The sequence below is a fragment of the Oncorhynchus tshawytscha genome, linkage group LG17 (genome assembly GCF_018296145.1).
Source record: "Oncorhynchus tshawytscha isolate Ot180627B linkage group LG17, Otsh_v2.0, whole genome shotgun sequence".
Taxonomy (NCBI): domain Eukaryota; kingdom Metazoa; phylum Chordata; class Actinopteri; order Salmoniformes; family Salmonidae; genus Oncorhynchus; species Oncorhynchus tshawytscha.
The window spans coordinates 3,331,793-3,352,220 of record NC_056445.1 but is presented as its reverse complement, the minus strand read 5'-3'; the positions used below and the strand labels follow the sequence as shown (position 1 = coordinate 3,352,220).

Here is a 20,428-nt window from a genome sequence, read left to right as displayed (position 1 = left end):
TAAGGGTTTAAATACAATCAAGGGAAATGAGGCACAGGTGCAACTAATAACTAGAACAAGGGAAAACAAAAGGGTCAAAAAAGCGCAATGGGGGCATCTAGTGACCAAAACCTGAATAATCCTGGCCAAATCCTGACAATATCCATGGGATAAGATGCAGTTTATAGTTGTTTTTCTTGTTTGTGCTGTCCTGGGACTGAGCGCCTGATGTCTACTTGGAATTTGGATCTGTTTACCCCGCAATTTGGTTGCTACAGTTGATTTGAACATTTTCAACAGTTTTTTTTCTCAATGGTGGGATTTACAGGATAATGTATCTTGGTTTTGTCAATATCCACTGGGCTAGGCAAATTAGTAGGCTTAGACCTATTGCTTTTTTCCCCATTTAAATATTCAGCCATAAATGTGTATTCACAAAGTTTGTTTTCAACTTAGAGAGCTCGTAGGTTTTAGTTTACACCAAGGTTTAGCTAGTAAGAGCAAGATGGAAAGCGAGCAACAGCGTATCTCTACAAGTCTTTTCATGTTTGATTGTTGGGATTGTGGTTTATGTCCGACAATCAGCATGGGTGGGGTTTCTGTTTTTTTTCTATGTTAAATGTAATTTCCTTCTTAAAGAGACACAGGTCACTTCAGTGTTCAAACTAAAGTTGAAACATTACCTGACTATTTACATATGAGGAATTCCTAGTCAGTTGTATATTAGAAACCCAGCCCATGCATAATTCACTAATATACAGTGCCTTGCGAAAGTATTCGGCCCCCTTGAACTTTGCGACCTCTTGCCACATTTCAGGCTTCAAACATAAAGATATAAAACTGTATTTTTTTGTGAAGAATCAACAACAAGTGGGACACAATCATGAAGTGGAACGACATTTATTGGATATTTCAAACTTTTTTAACAAATCAAAAACTGAAAAATTGGGCGTGCAAAATTATTCAGCCCCTTTACTTTCAGTGCAGCAAACTCTCTCCAGAAGTTCAGTGAGGATCTCTGAATGATCCAATGTTGACCTAAATGACTAATGATGATAAATACAATCCACCTGTGTGTAATCAAGTCTCCGTATAAATGCACCTGCACTGTGATAGTCTCAGAGGTCCGTTAAAAGCGCAGAGAGCATCATGAAGAACAAGGAACCCACCAGGCAGGTCCGAGATACTGTTGTGAAGAAGTTTAAAGCCGGATTTGGATACAAAAAGATTTCCCAAGCTTTAAACATCCCAAGGAGCACTGTGCAAGCGATAATATTGAAATGGAAGGAGTATCAGACCACTGCAAATCTACCAAGACCTGGCCGTACCTCTAAACTTTCAGCTCATACAAGGAGAAGACTGATCAGAGATGCAGCCAAGAGGCCCATGATCACTCTGGATGAACTGCAGAGATCTACAGCTGAGGTGGGAGACTCTGTCCATAGGACAACAATCAGTCGTATATTGCACAAATCTGGCCTTTATGGAAGAGTGGCAAGAAGAAAGCCATTTCTTAAAGATATCCATAAAAGGTGTTGTTTAAAGTTTGCCACAAGCCACCTGGGAGACACACCAAACATGTGGAAGAAGGTGCTCTGGTCAGATGAAACCAAAATTGAACTTTTTGGCAACAATGCAAAACATTATGTTTGGCGTAAAAGCAACACAGCTCATCACCCTGAACACACCATTCCCACTGTCAAACATGGTGGTGGCAGCATCATGGTTTGGGCCTGCTTTTCATCAGCAGGGACAGGGAAGATGGTTAAAATTGATGGGAAGATGGATGGAGCCAAATAAAGGACCATTCTGGAAGAAAACCTGATGGAGTCTGCAAAAGACCTGAGACTGGGATGGAGATTTGTCTTCCAACAAGACAATGATCCAAAACATAAAGCTAAATCTACAATGGAATGGTTCAGAAATAAACATATCCAGGTGTTAGAATGGCCAAGTCAAAGTCCAGACCTGAATCCAATCGAGAATCTGTGGAAAGAACTGAAAACTGCTGTTCACAAATGCTCTCCATCCAACCTCACTGAGCTCGAGCTGTTTTGCAAGGAGGAATGGGAAAAAATTTCAGTCTCTCGATGTGCAAAACTGATAGAGACATACCCCAAGCTACTTACAGCTGTAATCGCAGCAAAAGGTGGCGCTACAAAGTATTAACTTAAGGGGGCTGAATAATTTTGCACGTCCAATTTTTCAGTTTTTGATTTGTTAAAAAAGTTTGAAATATCCAATAAATGTCGTTCCACCTCATGATTGTGTCCCCCTTGTTGTTGATTCTTCACAAAAAAATACAGTTTTATATCTTTATGTTTGAAGCCTGAAATGTGGCAAAAGGTCGCAAAGTTCAAGGGGGCCGAATACTTTCGCAAGGCACTGTATGTCACATTCAAAGTAAAAGGTCTTAACAGCACAGTTTAGAGGAAAATAGTCTATACATACCTTAAGAAATTAAAGGCTGACATTGTGTTTTTGCAAGAAACAGATCTTACAGCCAGCGAACACAAGAAATGAATGAGGGAATGGGTCGGACAAGTATTCACATCCTCTTTTAACTTCAAAGCAAGAGGAACTGCAATTTTGATAAGTAAACACATTCCCTTCTGTGTCAGCAACATCATGTCTGATCCCTAAGGCTGGTTTGTTTTGGTGCAAAGGCATATGTATTCGGAGTCTTGGACCCAATTGAATATTTATGCTCCTAACTTCAACTTCAGTTTATTCGGAATTTCTTCCTTCCTTCAGGTTGCTAAAGCACCATCAGTGTTAGATACAGAGTATCTCCCCAGATTGCTTCGTGACCATTCTCCTCTGGTATTATCAATCTCCATTCCTACTAAGGTAAATGGAGCATATACAGTACTGTGCAAAAGTTTTGGGAAGGTATGCAAAAACAAAATGCAAAGTGAGTGAACAGAAGAAAAATCTACATCATTTGCCTTCAAAACAGCATCAATTCTTCTACAGTGGCGTGCGAAAGGAAAAATGCCAAAGGGGTGAATACTATTTTGTTGCCTTACAACCTGGAATTAAAATGTTTTTTTTTGGGGGGTTGTATCATTTGATTTACACAACATGCCTACCACTTTGAAGATGTAACATTTATTTTATTGTGAAACAAACAAGAAATGAGACAAAAAAATTGAAAACTTTAACACCCCCTCCCCCAAAAGTCAATACTTTGTAGAGCCACCTTTTGCAGCAATTACAGCTGCAAGTTTCTTGGGGTATGTCTCTATAAGCTTGGCACATCTAGCTGCTGGGGGGGGCATTCCAGGACATTTAAATGTTTCCCCTTAAACCACTTGAGTGTTGCTTAAGCAGTATGCTTAGGGTCATTGTCCTGCTGGAAGGTGAACCTCCGTCCCAGTCTCAAATCTCTGGAAGACTGAAACAGGTTTCCCTCAAGCATTTCCCTGTATTTAGCGCCATCCATCATTCCTTCAATTCTGACCAGTTTCCCAGTCCCTGTCAATAAAAAACATCCCCACAGCATGATGCTGCCACCACCATTCTTCAATGTGGGGAAGCTATTCTTGGGGTGATGAGAGGTGTTGGGTTTGCGCCAGACATAGCTTTTTCCTTGATGGCCAAAAAGCTACATTTTTGTCTCTTCTTACCAGAATACCTTCTTCCATATGTTTGGGGAGTCTCCGACATGTCTTTTGACGAACACCACACGTTTGCTTATTTGTTTCTTAAGCAATGGCTTTTTTCTGGCATATCTTCCATAAAGCCCAACTCTGTGGAGTGTACGGCTTAAAGTGGTCCTATACTCCAATCTCCACGGTGGAGCTTTGCAGCTCCTTCAGGGTTATCTTTGGTCTCTTTGTTGCCTCACTGATTAATGACCTCCATGCCTGGTCTGAGAGTTTTGGTGGGTGGCCCTCTCTTGGAGGTCTGTGGGATGTTCAAAGTTTTGGATATTTTTTAATAACCCAACCCTGATCTGTACTTCTCCACAACTTTGTCCCTGACCTGTTTGGAGAGCTCCTTGGTCCTCCTTGCTTAGTGGTGTTGAAGACTCTGGGGCCTTTCAGAACAGGTGTATATATACCAAGGGTAGCAGGGTAGCCTAGCGGTTAGAGCATTGGACTAGCAACCGAAAGGTTGCAAGTTCGAATCCCCGAGCTGACAAGGTACAAATCTGTCGTTCTGCCCTTGAACAGGCAGTTCCTAGGCTGTCATTGAAAATAAGAATTTGTTCTTAACTGACTTGCCTAGTAAAATAAAATAAAAAAATTGGTTGCACCAGATCTTATTTAGGTGCTTCTTTACAAAGGGGGTGAATACATATGTACGCAGCACTTCTTTTTTTTTAACAAATCTTTTTTTTTCATTTCACCAATTTGGACTATTTTGATTATGCCCATTACATGAAATCCAAATAAAAATATATTTAAATTACAGGTTGTAATGCAACAAAATAGGAAAAACTCAAAGGGGGTGAATACTTTTGCAAGGCACTGTAGGTACACTTGTACACAGTTTTTGAAGGAACTCAGCAGGTAGGTTGGCCCAAACATCTTGGAGAACTAATCACAGTTGAATAACTGTGGATTTAGGCAGCCTCAGATGCTTCTATCTCTTTATGTAATCCCAGTAATACTCAATGATGTTGAGATCAGGGCTCTGTGGGGGCCATACCATCACTTCCAGGACTCCTTGTTCTTCTTTACGCTGAAGATAGGAATTAATGACTTTCGCTGTATGTTTGAGGTCATTGTCATGCTGCAGAATACATTTGGGGCCAATCAGATGCCTCCTTGATGGTATTGCATGATGGATAAGTATCTGCCTGTACTTCTCAGCATTGAGGAGACCATTAATTCTGACCAAATCCTAAACTCCATGTGCAGAAATGCAGTCCCAAACTTGCAAGGAACCTTCACCATGTTTCACTGTTGCCTGCAGACACTCATTCGTGTACCGCTCTCCAGCCTTTGGCTAAAGCCAAATATTTCACATTTGGACTCATCAGTCCAGAGCACCTGCTGCCATTTTTCTGTTCCCCAGTTCCTGTGTTTTCGTGCATAGTTGAGTCGCTTGGCCTTGTTTCCATGTCAGAGGTATGGCTTTTTGGCCACTTCTGACCAGACTTCTCCGGACAGTAGATGGGTGTACCAGGGTCCCACTGTTTTCTGCCAATTCTGAGCTGATGGCACTGCTGGACATCTTCTGATTGCGAAGGGAAGTAAGCATGATGTGTCTTTCATCTGCTTCAGTAAGTTTCCTTGGCCAACCACTGCGTCTACGGTCCTCAACGTTGCCCGTTTCTTTGTGCTTCTTCAAAGGAAACCACTGTCTGCCTTGAAATGTCTGCCTGGGAGAGACCTTGCTGATGCAGTTTAACTACCTTGTGTCTTGTTGCTGTGCTCAGTCTTGCCATGGTGTATGACTTTTGACAGTAAACTGTCTTCAGCAACCTCACCTTCTAAACTGAGTTTGGCTGTTCCTCATCCAGTTTTATTCCTTCTACACAGCTGTTTCTGTTTCAGTTAATGATTGTGTTTCAACCTACATATTGAATTGATGATCATTAGCACCTGTTTGGTATAATTGTTTAATCATACACATAATTGTTTAATCATTTTATATGCCTATAAAATCCCTGACTTTGTGCAAGTGTACCTACAATAATTGATGCCTATCTGAGGGGACAGAATGTTTCCTACACTAAAGACTTGAAGAGAAAACACAGTGCGAAAATGAATACCCTTGAATCTGAAATCTCTGAGCTAAAGAACCTGAAATATAGTACTCTGAACACGTATCAAGCTGAGAAGGCCGTCACTAAATCAAAACAGCATTACTACGAGCTTGGAGGGAAAGCACACAAAGTATTGGAATGGCAACTGAAAGCAGAGGAATGTAGTAGGACAATTAAGGCTATAGAAACTCTTACAAATGAGATATCTTTCGACCCTACTGAAATGAATGATACTTTTAAGAAACATTACGAGGACCTCTATACTTCCCAATCAAGCAATGATCTATCAGAGATCAACTCTTTTCTCTCCTCTCTCAAACTCCCATGACGGTCAGAGGAAGACAAAGAGTGCCTTAGGAAAGTCTTCAGTCCCTGAATTGTTGGAGGCCTTCTAATAAATCCCCTGGATTTAAATCCCCCTCCAGAGTTCTATAAAGAATTTAAGGAGCTGTTGGTACCCTACCTTACGGAGGTGCTTAAAACTGTTTTCCAGAGTCAGTAATTCACAAGAAAGGGAAAAACCATTAAAGTGCGCCTCCTATAGACCAATCTCTGTCCTTAATACAGATTGTAAACTGGTCACCAAGAATGCTCTATAAGAGACTACAGTCATGTCTCCCCCTGTTGGTCAACAACAACATGGTAGCAGCACAAACCCCACCTCTTTGCCCTCGCTATCGAACTGGCTGAGGCTATTGGAACGTGCCCTGACATACAATGCCTTGCGAAAGTATTCGGCCCCCTTGAACTTTGCGACCTTTTGCCACATTTCAGGCTTCAAACATAAAGATATAAAACTGTATTTTTTTGTGAAGAATCAACAACAAGTGGGACACAATCATGAAGTGGAACGACATTTATTGGATATTTCAAACTTTTTTAACAAATCAAAAACTGAAAAATTGGGCGTGCAAAATTATTCAGCCCCCTTAAATTAATACTTTGTAGTGCCACCTTTTGCTGCGATTACAGCTGTAAGTCGCTTGGGGTATGTCTCTATCAGTTTTGCACATCGAGAGACTGACATTTTTTCCCATTCCTCCTTGCAAAACAGCTCGAGCTCAGTGAGGTTGGATGGAGAGCATTTGTGAACAGCAGTTTTCAGTTCTTTCCACAGATTCTCGATTGTATTCAGGTCTGGACTTTGACTTGGCCATTCTAACACCTGGATATGTTTATTTTTGAACCATTCCATTGTAGATTTTGCTTTATGTTTTGGATCATTGTCTTGTTGGAAGACAAATCTCCGTCCCAGTCTCAGGTCTTTTGCAGACTCCATCAGGTTTTCTTCCAGAATGGTCCTGTATTTGGCTCCATCCATCTTCCCATCAATTTTAACTATCTTCCCTGTCCCTGCTGAAGAAAAGCAGGCCCAAACCATGATGCTGCCACCACCATGTTTGACAGTGGGGATGTGTGGTCAGGGTGATGAGCTGTGTTGCTTTTACGCCAAACATAACGTTTTGCATTGTTGCCAAAAAGTTCAATTTTGGTTTCATCTGACCAGAGCACCTTCTTCCACATGTTTGGTGTGTCTCCCAGGTGGCTTGTGGCAAACTTTAAACGACACTTTTTATGGATATCTTTAAGAAATGGCTTTCTTCTTGCCACTCTTCCATAAAGGCCAGATTTGTGCAATATACGACTGATTGTTGTCCTATGGACAGAGTCTCCCACCTCAGCTGTAGATCTCTGCAGTTCATCCAGAGTGATCATGGGCCTCTTGGCTGCATCTCTGATCAGTCTTCTCCTTGTATGAGCTGAAAGTTTAGAGGGACGGCCGGGTCTTGGTAGATTTGCAGTGGTCTGATACTCCTTCCATTTCAAAATTATCGCTTGCACAGTGCTCCTTGGGATGTTTAAAGCTTGGGAAATCTTTTTGTATCCAAATCCGGCTTTAAACTTCTTCACAACAGTATCTCGGACCTGCCTGGTGTGTTCCTTGTTCTTCATGATGCTCTCTGCGCTTTTAACGGACCTCTGAGACTATCACAGTGCAGGTGCATTTATACGGAGACTTGATTACACACAGGTGGATTGTATTTATCATCATTAGTCATTTAGGTCAACATTGGATCATTCAGAGATCCTCACTGAACTTCTGGAGAGAGTTTGCTGCACTGAAAGTAAAGGGGCTGAATAATTTTGCACGCCCAATTTTTCAGTTTTTGATTTGTTAAAAAAGTTTGAAATATCCAATAAATGTCGTTCCACTTCATGATTGTGTCCCACTTGTTGTTGATTCTTCACAAAAAAATGCAGTTTTATATCTTTATGTTTGAAGCCTGAAATGTGGCAAAAGGTCGCAAAGTTCAAGGGGGCCGAATACTTTCGCAAGGCACTGTACATGGCTTTGAGGTGGGCCCCCATACCCATAAGTTATCACTCTTTGCGGACGACCTCATCTTATTTCTAACGAACCCGGAACATTCCCTCTCTCATTTACAGAACCTATTACAGTCTTATAGTTCTTTCTCTGGATATAAGGTCAATTTTGATAAAAGCGAAATCTTACCGTTGTCTGTCTTTGACCATCATAACATCAGGCATAAGTTTCCTTATTAGATGGTCACCTATGGGCTTCACATATTTGGGCATAATGGTGGATGGTAACCTGAACAACCTCTATAAACTCAATCTGGCCAGCTTGTTGCAAAAGGTGGAGCGTAACCTGTGTCAATGAATGGACTTGCCTCTCACTCTACTGGGTAATATTAATGTAATTAAAATGAATGTCCTGCCCAGATTTCTACATTTGTTTCAATCTCTCCCCATCCCCATCCCTGTGCCCGTAACAATATTTTCCTCTGTCGACAAGCTGACCAGACGGTTTATCTGGCACGGCAAAACCCCTAGAGTTAGCCTGGACAAACTGACCCTTGACTTTGGTCAACTGGGCTTAAACCTCCCCAATTTCAGAATGTACTACTGGGTTGCACAGTCTCGATTTCTGGCTCAGAGGTTTGACAATGGTCCTTCTCCTTCATGGTTGAACATTGAAAAGTTTGAGGTAAATGAGGACACTGGGTCAGACTTGTTTTACAAATGGGACAATAAATCTATAAAAAACTATCAGACAACCTTTTAATTATACATTCTGTCCTGGCATGGTGCAAACCGCATGAGCTGTTCAGACGAGAGGAATTTCTTTCCCCTAAAACCCCTCTATGGAACAATAGATTGATTCCTATGTTTTTCCAGAATAGTAACTTTAGACCATGGTCTGATAAGGGTATCACTCTTCTGTAACATTGTTATGAGGAGGGAGTTCTTATGTCTTTTGATCAGCTGAAACAGAAATAACACTTGTCTAACAGGGACTTCTTTAGCTACCTACAACTACGAAACTTTATTAGGGTGACTCTCAAGGGACAATGGAACCTACCTAAGATGTCACCTATTGAACAACTCTGCCACGCAGACCAACCACTGTTCGTGACCATTTCCTGTGTTTACGATGCTCTTATGTCAGGACTACCACTGCCTGAGCTAGATAAACCCTGACTTAGATGGGGAAAAGATCTGAGTATTAATCTTGATGAGGGTCTATGGAGAGGGTCTATGGAGTGACCTATGCAGGGATGGTGTTACTTCCACATTGAACTCCAGATACAGATGATGGAACATTCCTACATTCCACTTGGCAGTGTTCAAAACTACACCGTTTCTGGCAGGGGGATGCGATACCATATCCTCAATTCACAGGGTTGTATTCCCTTTAGGCCCTGAGGTCTGTCTACTGGGTGACTTTACTCATTCCAAACTTAGGCAAAGCCATACTATAAAGCTAACAGAAATATTGCTAGCGATTGCCAAGAAATGTATTGACTTGAAATGGAAATCGGATTCCCCCTGCCAGTTGCAATCTGGCTATCAGAAGTTAATAATTGTATCCCACTGTAGAAAATGACTTACTGCTTGAGGAACGAAGACATTTTACAGAATTTGGAAACCTTTTATTGATTATATGGAGGAACTCCCCTCACATCGATTGCATCTCTATATAATCCTTAAGTTTCACACTTAATGTATAATATGTAGCCTACGGCAGGTGACCATATGACCCAATGTCTCATTCTTTTTTTATTATTATAATTTATAATTTTTTCAAACATATTTTTTGTTGTATTGCATAGTTTAAATGTGTATGCAAACTTTCAACTTCAACTGTATTTAAATACAGTTATAGTTATTTTAAAGAAAAGTATAAGGGAGGTACACTCCAGTCCAGCAGGTGGCGGTAATGCAACCTTTATTGGATGCCAACCTCATCGAAGAAGGGACACGTAGGTGAACGAATATATTTGATAGCTATTCATCTGATTGATAAAGTTGATTAAAATACAATTAACAAGCCTGCTATCTTGAAACTGCTGGGGGAAAGCTAGTTTAACATTATCTTACCCCCACCAACAGAGTTCACCTTAGCTAGCTAGCCCCCACCAACAGTTCACCTTAGCTAGCTAGCTAAGTGGACTCTAGCTAGAGTTCTAGAAAAGAAAAACTAGTTATATAATTTATAGTTATATTGGTAGGTAGGTACTGAAGATTTGAGCAGTTTTTGTCAAACTACTTTGTTCCCTTGCCCGGCATGAAAAATGCCTGTCCTTGTTTTACTGCAAATAGGCTGTGTTGTTTTCATATAATTTGGCTGATTAGGTGGCTTGTGCACATTTACATTAGTGTTTCATTAAGTTAACTGACTAACATCATTCTTTTTCATGTTTTGTTTGCATTTGGCATTGCTGACAGGCCAGTATGCTGCTGGGCAGGGCCCATATTCACAAAGAATTTCATAGTAGTGATTTTAGAATAAGTTTTGCCTTCACACTGAGTACAATTACATTGACACGTTGGAGGGTTATCCTAGATCACTATCCCTACTCTGTGACGCTTTGTGAATATGGGCCCTGGAAGAAATCTGTTGCCTTATACCTTGCACAGCAGTCCTTTCACCACAGGACCCTAGAGCAGGGGTGGGCAACCCTGTTTCTGGAGTGCTGCAGGACCCTGGAGCAGGGGTAGGCAACTCTGTTCCTGGAGTGCTGCAGGACCCTAGAGCAGGGGTAGACAACCCTGTTCCTGGAGTGCTGCAGGACCCTAGAGCAGGGGTAGACAACCCTGTTCCTGGAGTGCTGAAGGACCCTAGAGAAGGGCTAGGCAACCCTGTTCCTGGAGTGCCGCAGCTACAACAGTCATTTACAACATTAACAATGTCTACACTGTATTTCTGATCAATTTTGATGTTATTTTAATGAACAAAAAAATTGCTTTTCTTTCAAAAACAAGGACATTTCTAAGTGACCCCGAACTTTTGAACGGTAGTATATATTAGTTGACACACCTGTGTGATGTCTGATATACATTAATAAAAATGTATTCACCCTGGACATGAGACTTGCATTTACTTTAGACCATCTGAATCATAAGCTCCAAGCTGTCTTTGTTTCAGTTACCACAGATGTTAGTAAAAGTTGGTGACAAAAATGTTATTATTTTGTAATCTAACAACATTTTCACGAGTTTATACAAAACTTTATTGCATTTGGTCACCCCCAAAATGCAGCCTTTAAAAGCCTTGATAGTTGCATCCTTCCTCAGGAAAAGCATATAGCTGACAACAGGGTGGCAGGAGTTTTGATCTGCTCTTCTAGAGTTCCATAGCCCTGCAGACTCACCTTGGGAAAGGAGGATGGACACGTGTTAGTTTTGATAAAAGTCTGAGAGACTTTTACAGGGAGGAGAGAGCATGAAATTTGGAATGAGTATGATAAATCTAATCCAACCAGTGGCTGTGGATAATATACTGTCATCACACAGGCAGACTGCCACAGTGGTTTACATGGTGCATATGAGTGTAGCTTACTATTCTGTGCTCTGGAGAGATTGCAGGTCATTGGTTAGAAGGCTCTTGCGTGCTAGAAGGATAGTGCGTGCTAGAAAGAGAGTGAGCCCTGACCTCCCACTGGCCCAGGGCCTCCTGCCTAGTATCATGCAATGTAAAGGAAAATAATAATATCATGACTTACTGAGAGAGTGCTCCATGTTCCTGCTGGTAGCAAGCCTCAACCTGGAAGCAGAGAAATGTCCTGCCTTGCAGTATGGTTTCATCTATCTCCACCTGGCTCCAAGAAATCAGATGACCAACCTGCAGAGACTAACAAGAAAATGGTACCTGTATTTATGATTCATGTATCAGTATCCATATTTCACATGTATGTCTTTAAATGACAATAGATCTGAGTATGCATGCCATTTTCTGATAACGGCTATGAGAAATTACATATACATGAGATGTTATAGCTAGTTAAACTATTATTTTCTTTTATGGCACCATGCCATATCTCACTAACATTTCCTAAGTTAAACAGTAAATGCAACTATTGTGGCTAATCTATATTGTGGCTAGCTTCACGTAGCTAGGTGAATTTATTCCATCATGACAACATGCTCCTCCTTACTTGACTGTAATTAGCTAGCTGCTAGCTTATTAAGTATCCACTATTATTTAATAAGTGATCTAGTTAACATGAGTTAGCTAACATGCATTGCTTCTGACATGCCACGATCCTGCTTGCTTTACATCTGACAAATATTGAGCTACCTAGAAAATAATGTTTTTTGATAATTGTTGTTAAGTTCATTAGCTAGCAAGCTAAATGTAAAACTAAGTCTGGCTATGAAACACAGCTAGCTAGCCAACTCATCTTTATCAGTTGTAGCCAAGCTAGCTAGCTTGATGCTCAGTAATGTTAGTTTACCATGCCTTTCTGGACATTCCTCTCGTCGGCTCCTGCCTACTTTCATCCCTTTGTCTTATAGGTTCAAAACTATATGGTTGTAGTCCGGTGCCTTATTGTCAGAAGCAACCCACTTGTAACACAGCCACCTAATGCAATCAACGGCTCAATGGCTCAGTGTTCCAAAACTGTTCACCTGTTTCTATGTCAAGGAAGGAAATTGTATTTGTGTGTGTTTTATGGTGCACGTGGGTCACAGCAGCATAGTGTAGCGACCAGCACAGACAGTTAACTGTGTGTTATGTGTTAGGCTATTAGTTGGTTGTGTTGTACTTACCAGCATCCAGTGTTCGCGGGGTCCGCCATGCCAATCAACCTGCTATCTGCCAATCACAGGAATGCCTGGAATGTTCTGATGCCGGCCATTCTGGTCGTTGGTGGAGGGGGTTAGGCAGGGGGATGGAGCATTGGAAGTTAAGACCAGGTTTAGCCATTGTTCTCTCACTTATGTCTGACTTTCACAAGGTCACGGTTGTTTTATAGGGTATCCTTCATTTATTTGGCGGGGGCTACGGCCAAACAGTGGCCGGTGTGAAGTTGGGTTAATAAACCGTCAATTCGTAAACTCAATCCCCTGTCTGGACAATTGTTCGTTTATGATCTAGTCAGGTCAATACATTGGTGTCAGAAGTAAAAACGTTGATAAAAAGTTACTTGCTGACCAGACCGGACAAGTTGAGTTTGCGAGAGTCGCAAAATAAATGTTGAAATCCATGTTATTCAATTATGGCACTCACACTGCTCGCGCATGCCAACAAGCATCTGCGTTGCCAAGGGCTAAAAATAGAATCAGTTATATTATATATATATCAGTTATATTTCTGATGCAGATCACGCTGCAAGTCCTGCCTCTCCCATCTCCTCATTGGTTTGTAGAAGCAGGTACCCACGTGCCATCTCCTCATTGGTTATACCCACGTCGGTGATTGAAAGACGAAATGTTTTGCAGGTCGTCATGGTAATAATATGAAAGTTTAGATGCCGATCACCATATAAGTTCAAAGATGAAAAAGCCTGGAAGGAGGAGAGATAACTAGAAACGATTTGGTTGGCCATTTTAATGTGTGGATTAATTGTGCATTTCAGGTAAAATAACAACTCAATGTTTATATCCCAGGACAAATTAGCTAGCAATAGCAAGCTAGCTAAATAGGACAAATTAGCTAGCAAGTGCAAGCTAACTAGCTAAATTGCCATACATGTTTAATGCTTTTCGACCTGTCCCCAAATTAATGTCATTGGTTCAGAGTTTGTTTTGATATTTTAACCTGCGTGTCATGATCGCATTTGGTGTAGGGGGACAAAATACATTTATGCATGATAGTGCACGATGGCTCACGCGTGCAGCCGGTTTGGGTTCCGGTAATATGACTTCCATGGTTAGCTAACGTATGTGAGAACGGGGGTTGGAAATGCTTCGAGGGAATCCCAAAGTGAAGGTGGAGGTAGGGGACGATTATGGCCAAGGAGGTGCGTGTGCATGGACGTGGGATCTGGCTGAGGAGATCGCCAGGGCGTCGGAGCACAGAGGCTGCTTGAGGGAGGACAAAAGAATGATGGCGGCTGAAGCGGGCATGAGTGCTTCGTCGACTGTGCTTCGTGCGGATTCTGGTGGGCGGACTGAAGGGGTGACGTCGACATGGTGGGACGAGGAATCTGGGGCTCAGGATGTAAAAAAACATGGTGGCGACCCAGGTCCCGATTGCATCCGTATCTGTTAAAACTTCTCAGGCTCGTGTATGTTTTGTTCGATAAAGTTCATATTTATATTCAAAAATCTCAGTTTACATTGGCGCTTTATGGTCAGTAATATTGTGCCTCGAAAACATCCGGCGAATTTTCAGAGAGCCACATCAATTTACAGAAATACTCATAATAAACTTTGATAAAAGATACAACTATTATGCACAGAATTATAGATATACGGCGCTCAGACACAAAAACAAGACATGCAGATACCTGCCATGTTGTGGAGTCAGTAAAATAGTGTTGTAAAAAATAGAAATAGTGTTATAAATATTCACTTACCTTTGATGATCTTCATCCGAATGCACTCCCAGGAATAACAATTCCACAATAAATGTTTGTTTTGTTCAATAAAGTCCATAATTTATGTCCAATTACCTGTTTTTTTTCGCGTTTGGTAAACAAATCCAAGCTCACGAGGTGCGGGCAAGTCCAGATGAAAGTTCAGACGAAAAGTTCAAAAAGTCATATTACAGTTCGTAGAAACATGTCAAACGAAGTATAGAATCAATCTTTAGGATGTTTTTAACATAAATCTTCAATAATGTTCCAACCGGAGAATTCCTTTGTCTTTAGAATTGCAATGGAATTGCAGGTCGCTCTCACGTATGTGTGCGTGATCCGCTCATGGCACTCTGGCAGGCCTCTGGTTGAATCAGTTCTCATTTGCCCCCACTTCACAGTAGAAGCCTCAAACAACGGTCTAGTGGAAGCCTTAGGAAGTGCAATATGACCCCATAGACACTGTATATTCGACAGGCAATGAGTTGAAAAACTACAAACCTCAGATTTCCCACTTCCTGGTTGGATATGTCTCAGGTTTTCGCCTGCCATATGAGTTCTGTTATTATACTCACGGGCATCATTCAAACAGTTTTAGAAACTTTGAGTGTTTTCTATCCAATACTACTAATACTATGCATATATTAGCTTCTTGGCCTGAGTAGCAGGAGGTTTCTGTGAAAATGCTGCCCCCTATCCCAAACAGGTTTTAAGACCCTGAAGTATTCTGGTAAGGCGGAAAGGTGGAAGCTTTTCATGCTCAGTTTGAACTGTTAGCTCATTTTTGGGGGGTGGTCAAATGAAGATAGGGCACTGCAGTTGGCTTTGTGACTCACGGATGATGCTCTGGCCTGTTTGATATTGATTAGCCCCGACAGACGTGATTTTTGGTCTTTAGTGGGAGCACTGAGGAGGCGCTTTGGACAGTGTGTACAGCCCGGGCTGCGTGCAGAGCGAGCTAGCACGGGACCAGTTCATACAGGCGCTCTCTCGAACGTAGCTGCGCATACAGGCCCAGCTGGCTCATCCTGAGTCATTGCAGATAGCCTTGGAGATGGCTATGGAGAGGGAGCTGGTGTGGGCTGGAGCTTCAACTGGGGCTTTGGTGGGAGTGCAGGGAGACAGACCCACTGTGTGGGCTGGGGGGCAGAGCAGCCCAGAGCCGGAAAAGCCTGCATTGTTGGCTGAAATGACTGAACTAATTCGTGCTGTGTCGCTACAGGCAACACGAAACACACGCCCTGGTCCCAGGGTCTGCTGGGGGTGTGGCCAGCCAGGCCATCTGCAGCAAGTTCGCCCCATGTCCCCCAGAGCTCAGGGAATCGACTTGGGGTCTGCATAGCCCGGGAAGTGCGGACCCCTGGCTCTCTTTCCCAACCACCATCATCTTCAGGAGGAGCCCACCGGCACAGACGTGGAAGCAAGGCTCCACTTCCCCCAGATGCAGACGGTGGCAAGCTGATGGAGCCTGTTGTGGTGGTAGGCTGGACCTGTGTTTGGGACTTTTGTCATGTCCTTGTTACTGTGAGTGGGGGGGGGGGTGCCCTGCTCTGCCCTGGTGGACACTGGGTCCACAGTAACCCTGGTGAGGACAGATATTGTGCCAGGTTGGAGCCCACAACTGTGCAGCTCTGCACAGTCACAGGTTAGCTGGCACCCATGAAGGGAATGATGGATACCTCCTGGCGTGTCAGCGGGACATCACCTGTGTCGATCTCATGCTGCACCAGATGAGTCTGACCCACCTCTTCCTCGCTCAGCGCAAAGCTGTCTCTGAATTCAAACAGCAACTGCCACAACCATTCCTGCTGCTCGGGTCAAGATGAACACAGTTCCTCCACCATATCTCCCTCACTGCAGACAGTGTCCTTTCCTCTCCCATCTGGGGTAACTGGGCTGGGGGGGCGCAGCCAGGCTCACGGAGGGATGTGTCGTGGAGGTAGCTGGGGGAATGTAACACACAGTTGTAGTTGACAGAGAGGCTGGGGAAAAGGGGAGGGGGGCAGCCATGAGTCTCTGTGGCTTTAACTGTTGGAGTAAAGGGTTTGTTGGGTTGAGTGAATGTGACGTTATGGGGGGGGCATGGTGACTGCCGGCCCTCCCTGGAAGCTCAGTGTGCCCCCAACTGGCAGCCTGTGCTCCTTTTATCTCTTTATGTGTGGATTTATTTACATATTCATGTTTTTATCTATTTGTCTGCATTTATCTATTTATTCATTTCATTCTAATTACGGCAGCTTTGGTCCTCCATATCATGCAGGGCTCATCTGTGAAAAAGACAGTGGACTCAGGATGACTTCCTGCTTAAATAAAGGTTCAATAAATGAGTCCACCATTTTGTTTACAATGTTACTACCACTTTTCACATCCAAATAAATGAATGTGTTTACTTAGGTGTGTGAAAAAATGAATATGAATATCAAATTAGGGGTGGCAGGTAGCCTAGTGTGTAGAGTGTTGGGCCAGTACCGAAAGGTTGCTAGATCGAATCCCTGAGCTGATAAGGTAAAAATCTGTTGTTCTGCCCCTGAAAAAGGCATTTAACTCACTGTTCCTAGACTGTCATTGTAAATAAGGAATTGTTCTTAACTGACTTGCCTAGATAAATAAAGGGGGGAAAATATATATATATCTATGTTGACTTGAACAGAATACAGCATAGTGTGTACACAGTAGAATATAATGCTTAAAAGAGTAGGTCCCTGACTGGGAATGGAACCTGGCTGTGACAGTGAGTGCCAAATCCTAACTAGGCAGCGGTAGATGTTGTTGAATATTCAATTTAAATAACATGGACAGAAAGTACCAACACAAAAACCTTTTCTTAAATACTCCACTTGATCCCTGTTGCTTTCTCATCTTCTCTCCTCCCCACCCATCCATTTCTCTCTCTTCTATCTCCCTTACCCCCACCCACTGCCCTTTCTCAGTGGTACAACAAGACTGACTACCCCATCTTCGCCCAGTACCAGCGGTACAGGAGGCTCCACCCCCTCCAGCCCTTCTACATCCTGCACCCCAGCTTTGAGTGGCAGCTCTGGCAGCGAATCCAGGACAACATGGCCGAGCCCATCCAGAAGAACCCACCCTCCTCTGGACTGCTGGGTAAACTATACAGTGAATTCTACTAACCTTTTGGTTACCATATAGAGATCAAGGCAGATCAGGGGTAGAACTCAATAGTCTATCATATCAAATTGCATTTGTCACATGCTTCATAAACAACAGGTGTAGACTGCTTACTGATGGGCCCTTCCAAACATTGCAGAGAGAAAATATACTGGTACACGGGGTACCAGTAAAAGTGCAGGGATATAAGGTAATTGAGGTAGGTAGGGATGAAGTGACTAGGCAAAGGGATAACTAATGAACAGTAACAGTAGCGTATGTGATGAGTCAAAAGAGATTAAAGGGTCTATGCAGATATTCCGGGTAGCTTTTGGTTAACTATTTAACTAACTATTTAGCAGTTTTATAGCTTGGGGGTAGAAGCTGTTCAGGGTCCTGTTGGTTCCAGACTAGATGCATCGGTACTGCTTGCCATGCGGTAGTAGAAAGAACAGTCTATGACTTGGGTGGCAAGGGATTTTTAGGCTCAAATCTTTTTTCAGCCTCCTGATGGGAAGTGTGTGGACCATGATACTTTCTTGGTGATGTGGACTTCGAGGAACTTGATGCTCTCGACCTTGTTCCACAACAGACCCATCGATGTGGATGGGGGCGTGCTCGGCCCTCCGTTTCATGTAGTCCACAATTAGCTCCTTTTCCTGCTGACGTTGAGCGAGAGGTTGTTGTCCTGGAACCACACTGCCTGGTTTCGTCATCGGTTAATTTAATACTAGTGTTGGAGTCGTGCATGGCCACACAGTCATGGGTGAACAGAGAGTACTGGAGGGGACTAAACATGCACCCTGAGGGGCTCCCGTGTTGAGGGTCAGCGTGGTGGATGTGCTGTTGCCTACCCTCATTACCTAGGGGCGGCCTGTCAGGAAGTCCAGGGTCCTTAGCTTAGTGATGAGCTTGGAGGGCACAATGGTGTTGAACGCAGAGGTCTATTCAATGAACAGCATTCTCACGTCGGTGTGCCTTTTGTCCAGGTGGGAAATGTCAGTGTGGGTGCAATAGAGATTACATCATCTATGGATCTGTTGGGGCGGTATGCGAATTGGAGTGGGTCCAGGGTGTCTGGGATGACGGTGTTGTGAGCCATGGTGTTGATCAGCCTTTCAAAGCATTTCATCAAATCAAATCAAAGCAAGCAATGCAGGTGTAGAAGCACGGTGGCTAGGAAAAACTCCCTTCATGGCTACAGATGAGAGTGCTACTGGGCGATAGTCATTTAGACAGGTTACCTTGGCTGAGGTTGAAAATATCAGTGAAGAAACTTGCCATAGATTACGTCATCTATGGATCTGTTGGGGCGGTATGCGAATTGGAGTGGGTCCAGGGTGTCTGGGATGACGGTGTTGTGAGCCATGGTGTTGATCAGCCTTTCAAAGCATTTCATCAAATCAAATCAATGCAAGCAATGCAGGTGTAGAAGCACGGTGGCTAGGAAAAACTCCCTTCATGGCTACAGATGAGAGTGCTACTGGGCGATAGTCATTTAGACAGGTTACCTTGGCTGAGGTTGAAAATATCAGTGAAGAAACTTGCCAGCGCATACTCTGAGTGTGAGTCCTGGTAATGCGGCATTGTGAATGTTAACCTGTTTAAAGGTCTTACTCACATTGGCTATGGAAAGCATGATCACACATTCATCGGCAATAGCTGGTGCTCTCATGCATAGTTTACTGTTGCTAGCCTCAAAGCTTGCATAGAAGGTTTTTAGCTCATCTGGTAGCCTCGCGTCACTGGACAGCTCGTGGCTTGTTTTCCCTTTGTAATCCAGGATAGTTTGCTAGCCCTGCCACATCCCATGATCGTCAGAGCTGGTGTAGTAGGATTCGATCTTGGTCCTGTATTGATGCCTTGCTTATTTGATGGTTCGTGGGAGGGCGTAGCAGGATTTCTTATAAGCGCACAGATTATAGTCCCACTTATTGAAAGCGGCAGCTGTAGCCTTTCAATTCAGTGACGATATTGGCTATAGTCAATCCATGGCATCTGGTTGGGATATGTACAGTTGAAGTCAGAAGTTTACGTACACTTAGGTTGGAGTCATTAAAACTAGTTTTTCAACCACTCCACAAATTTCTTCAAACTATAGTTTTGGAAAGTCAGTTAGAACGTCTACTTAGTGCAAAACACATGTCATTTTTTTCCAACAATTGTTTACAGACAGATTATTTCACTTATAATTCACTGTATCACAATTCCAGTGGGTCAGAAGTTTACATACACTAAGTTGACTGTGCATTTAAACAGCTTGGAATATTCAAAACAATGATGCATGCCTTCAGAAGCTAATTGACATAATTTGAGTCAATTGGAGGTACCTGTGGATGTATTTCAAGGCCTACCTTCAAACTCAGTGCCTCTTTGCTTGACATCATGGGGAAAACAAAAGATATCTGTTATCTGTTATCAGATATTGATATCTGCTGTTCCAGTTTCAACTGACCTGAGCCCTAGGACCATGCCCCAGGACTACCTGACATGATGACTCCTTGCTGTCCCCAGTCCACCTGGCCATGCTGCTGCTCCAGTTTCAACTTCCACCTGACTGTGCTGCTGCTCCAGTTTCAACTGTTCTGCCTTATTATTATTCGACCATGCTGGTCATTTATGAACATTTGAACATCTTGGCCATGTTCTGTTATAATCTCCACCCGGCACAGCCAGAAGAGGACTGGCCACCCCACATAGCCTGGTTCCTCTCTAGGTTTCTTCCTAGGTTTTGGCCTTTCTAGGGAGTTTTTCCTAGCCACCGTGCTTCTACACCTGCATTGCTTGCTGTTTG

General features: G+C 43.0%; 1 protein-coding gene across 2 annotated transcripts in view; it reads left to right on the top strand.

Moving 5' to 3' along the window:
- Positions 1–20,428, top strand: part of st6gal1 (ST6 beta-galactosamide alpha-2,6-sialyltranferase 1) — a 157,415-nt gene that overhangs the window by 118,429 nt on the left and 18,558 nt on the right. For both annotated transcript variants that reach the window (XM_042300029.1, XM_042300030.1), the window contains exon 8: positions 17,457–17,631. In XM_042300029.1, the coding sequence (XP_042155963.1) occupies positions 17,457–17,631 (175 nt within the window). The remainder of the gene's footprint in view (positions 1–17,456; positions 17,632–20,428) is intronic.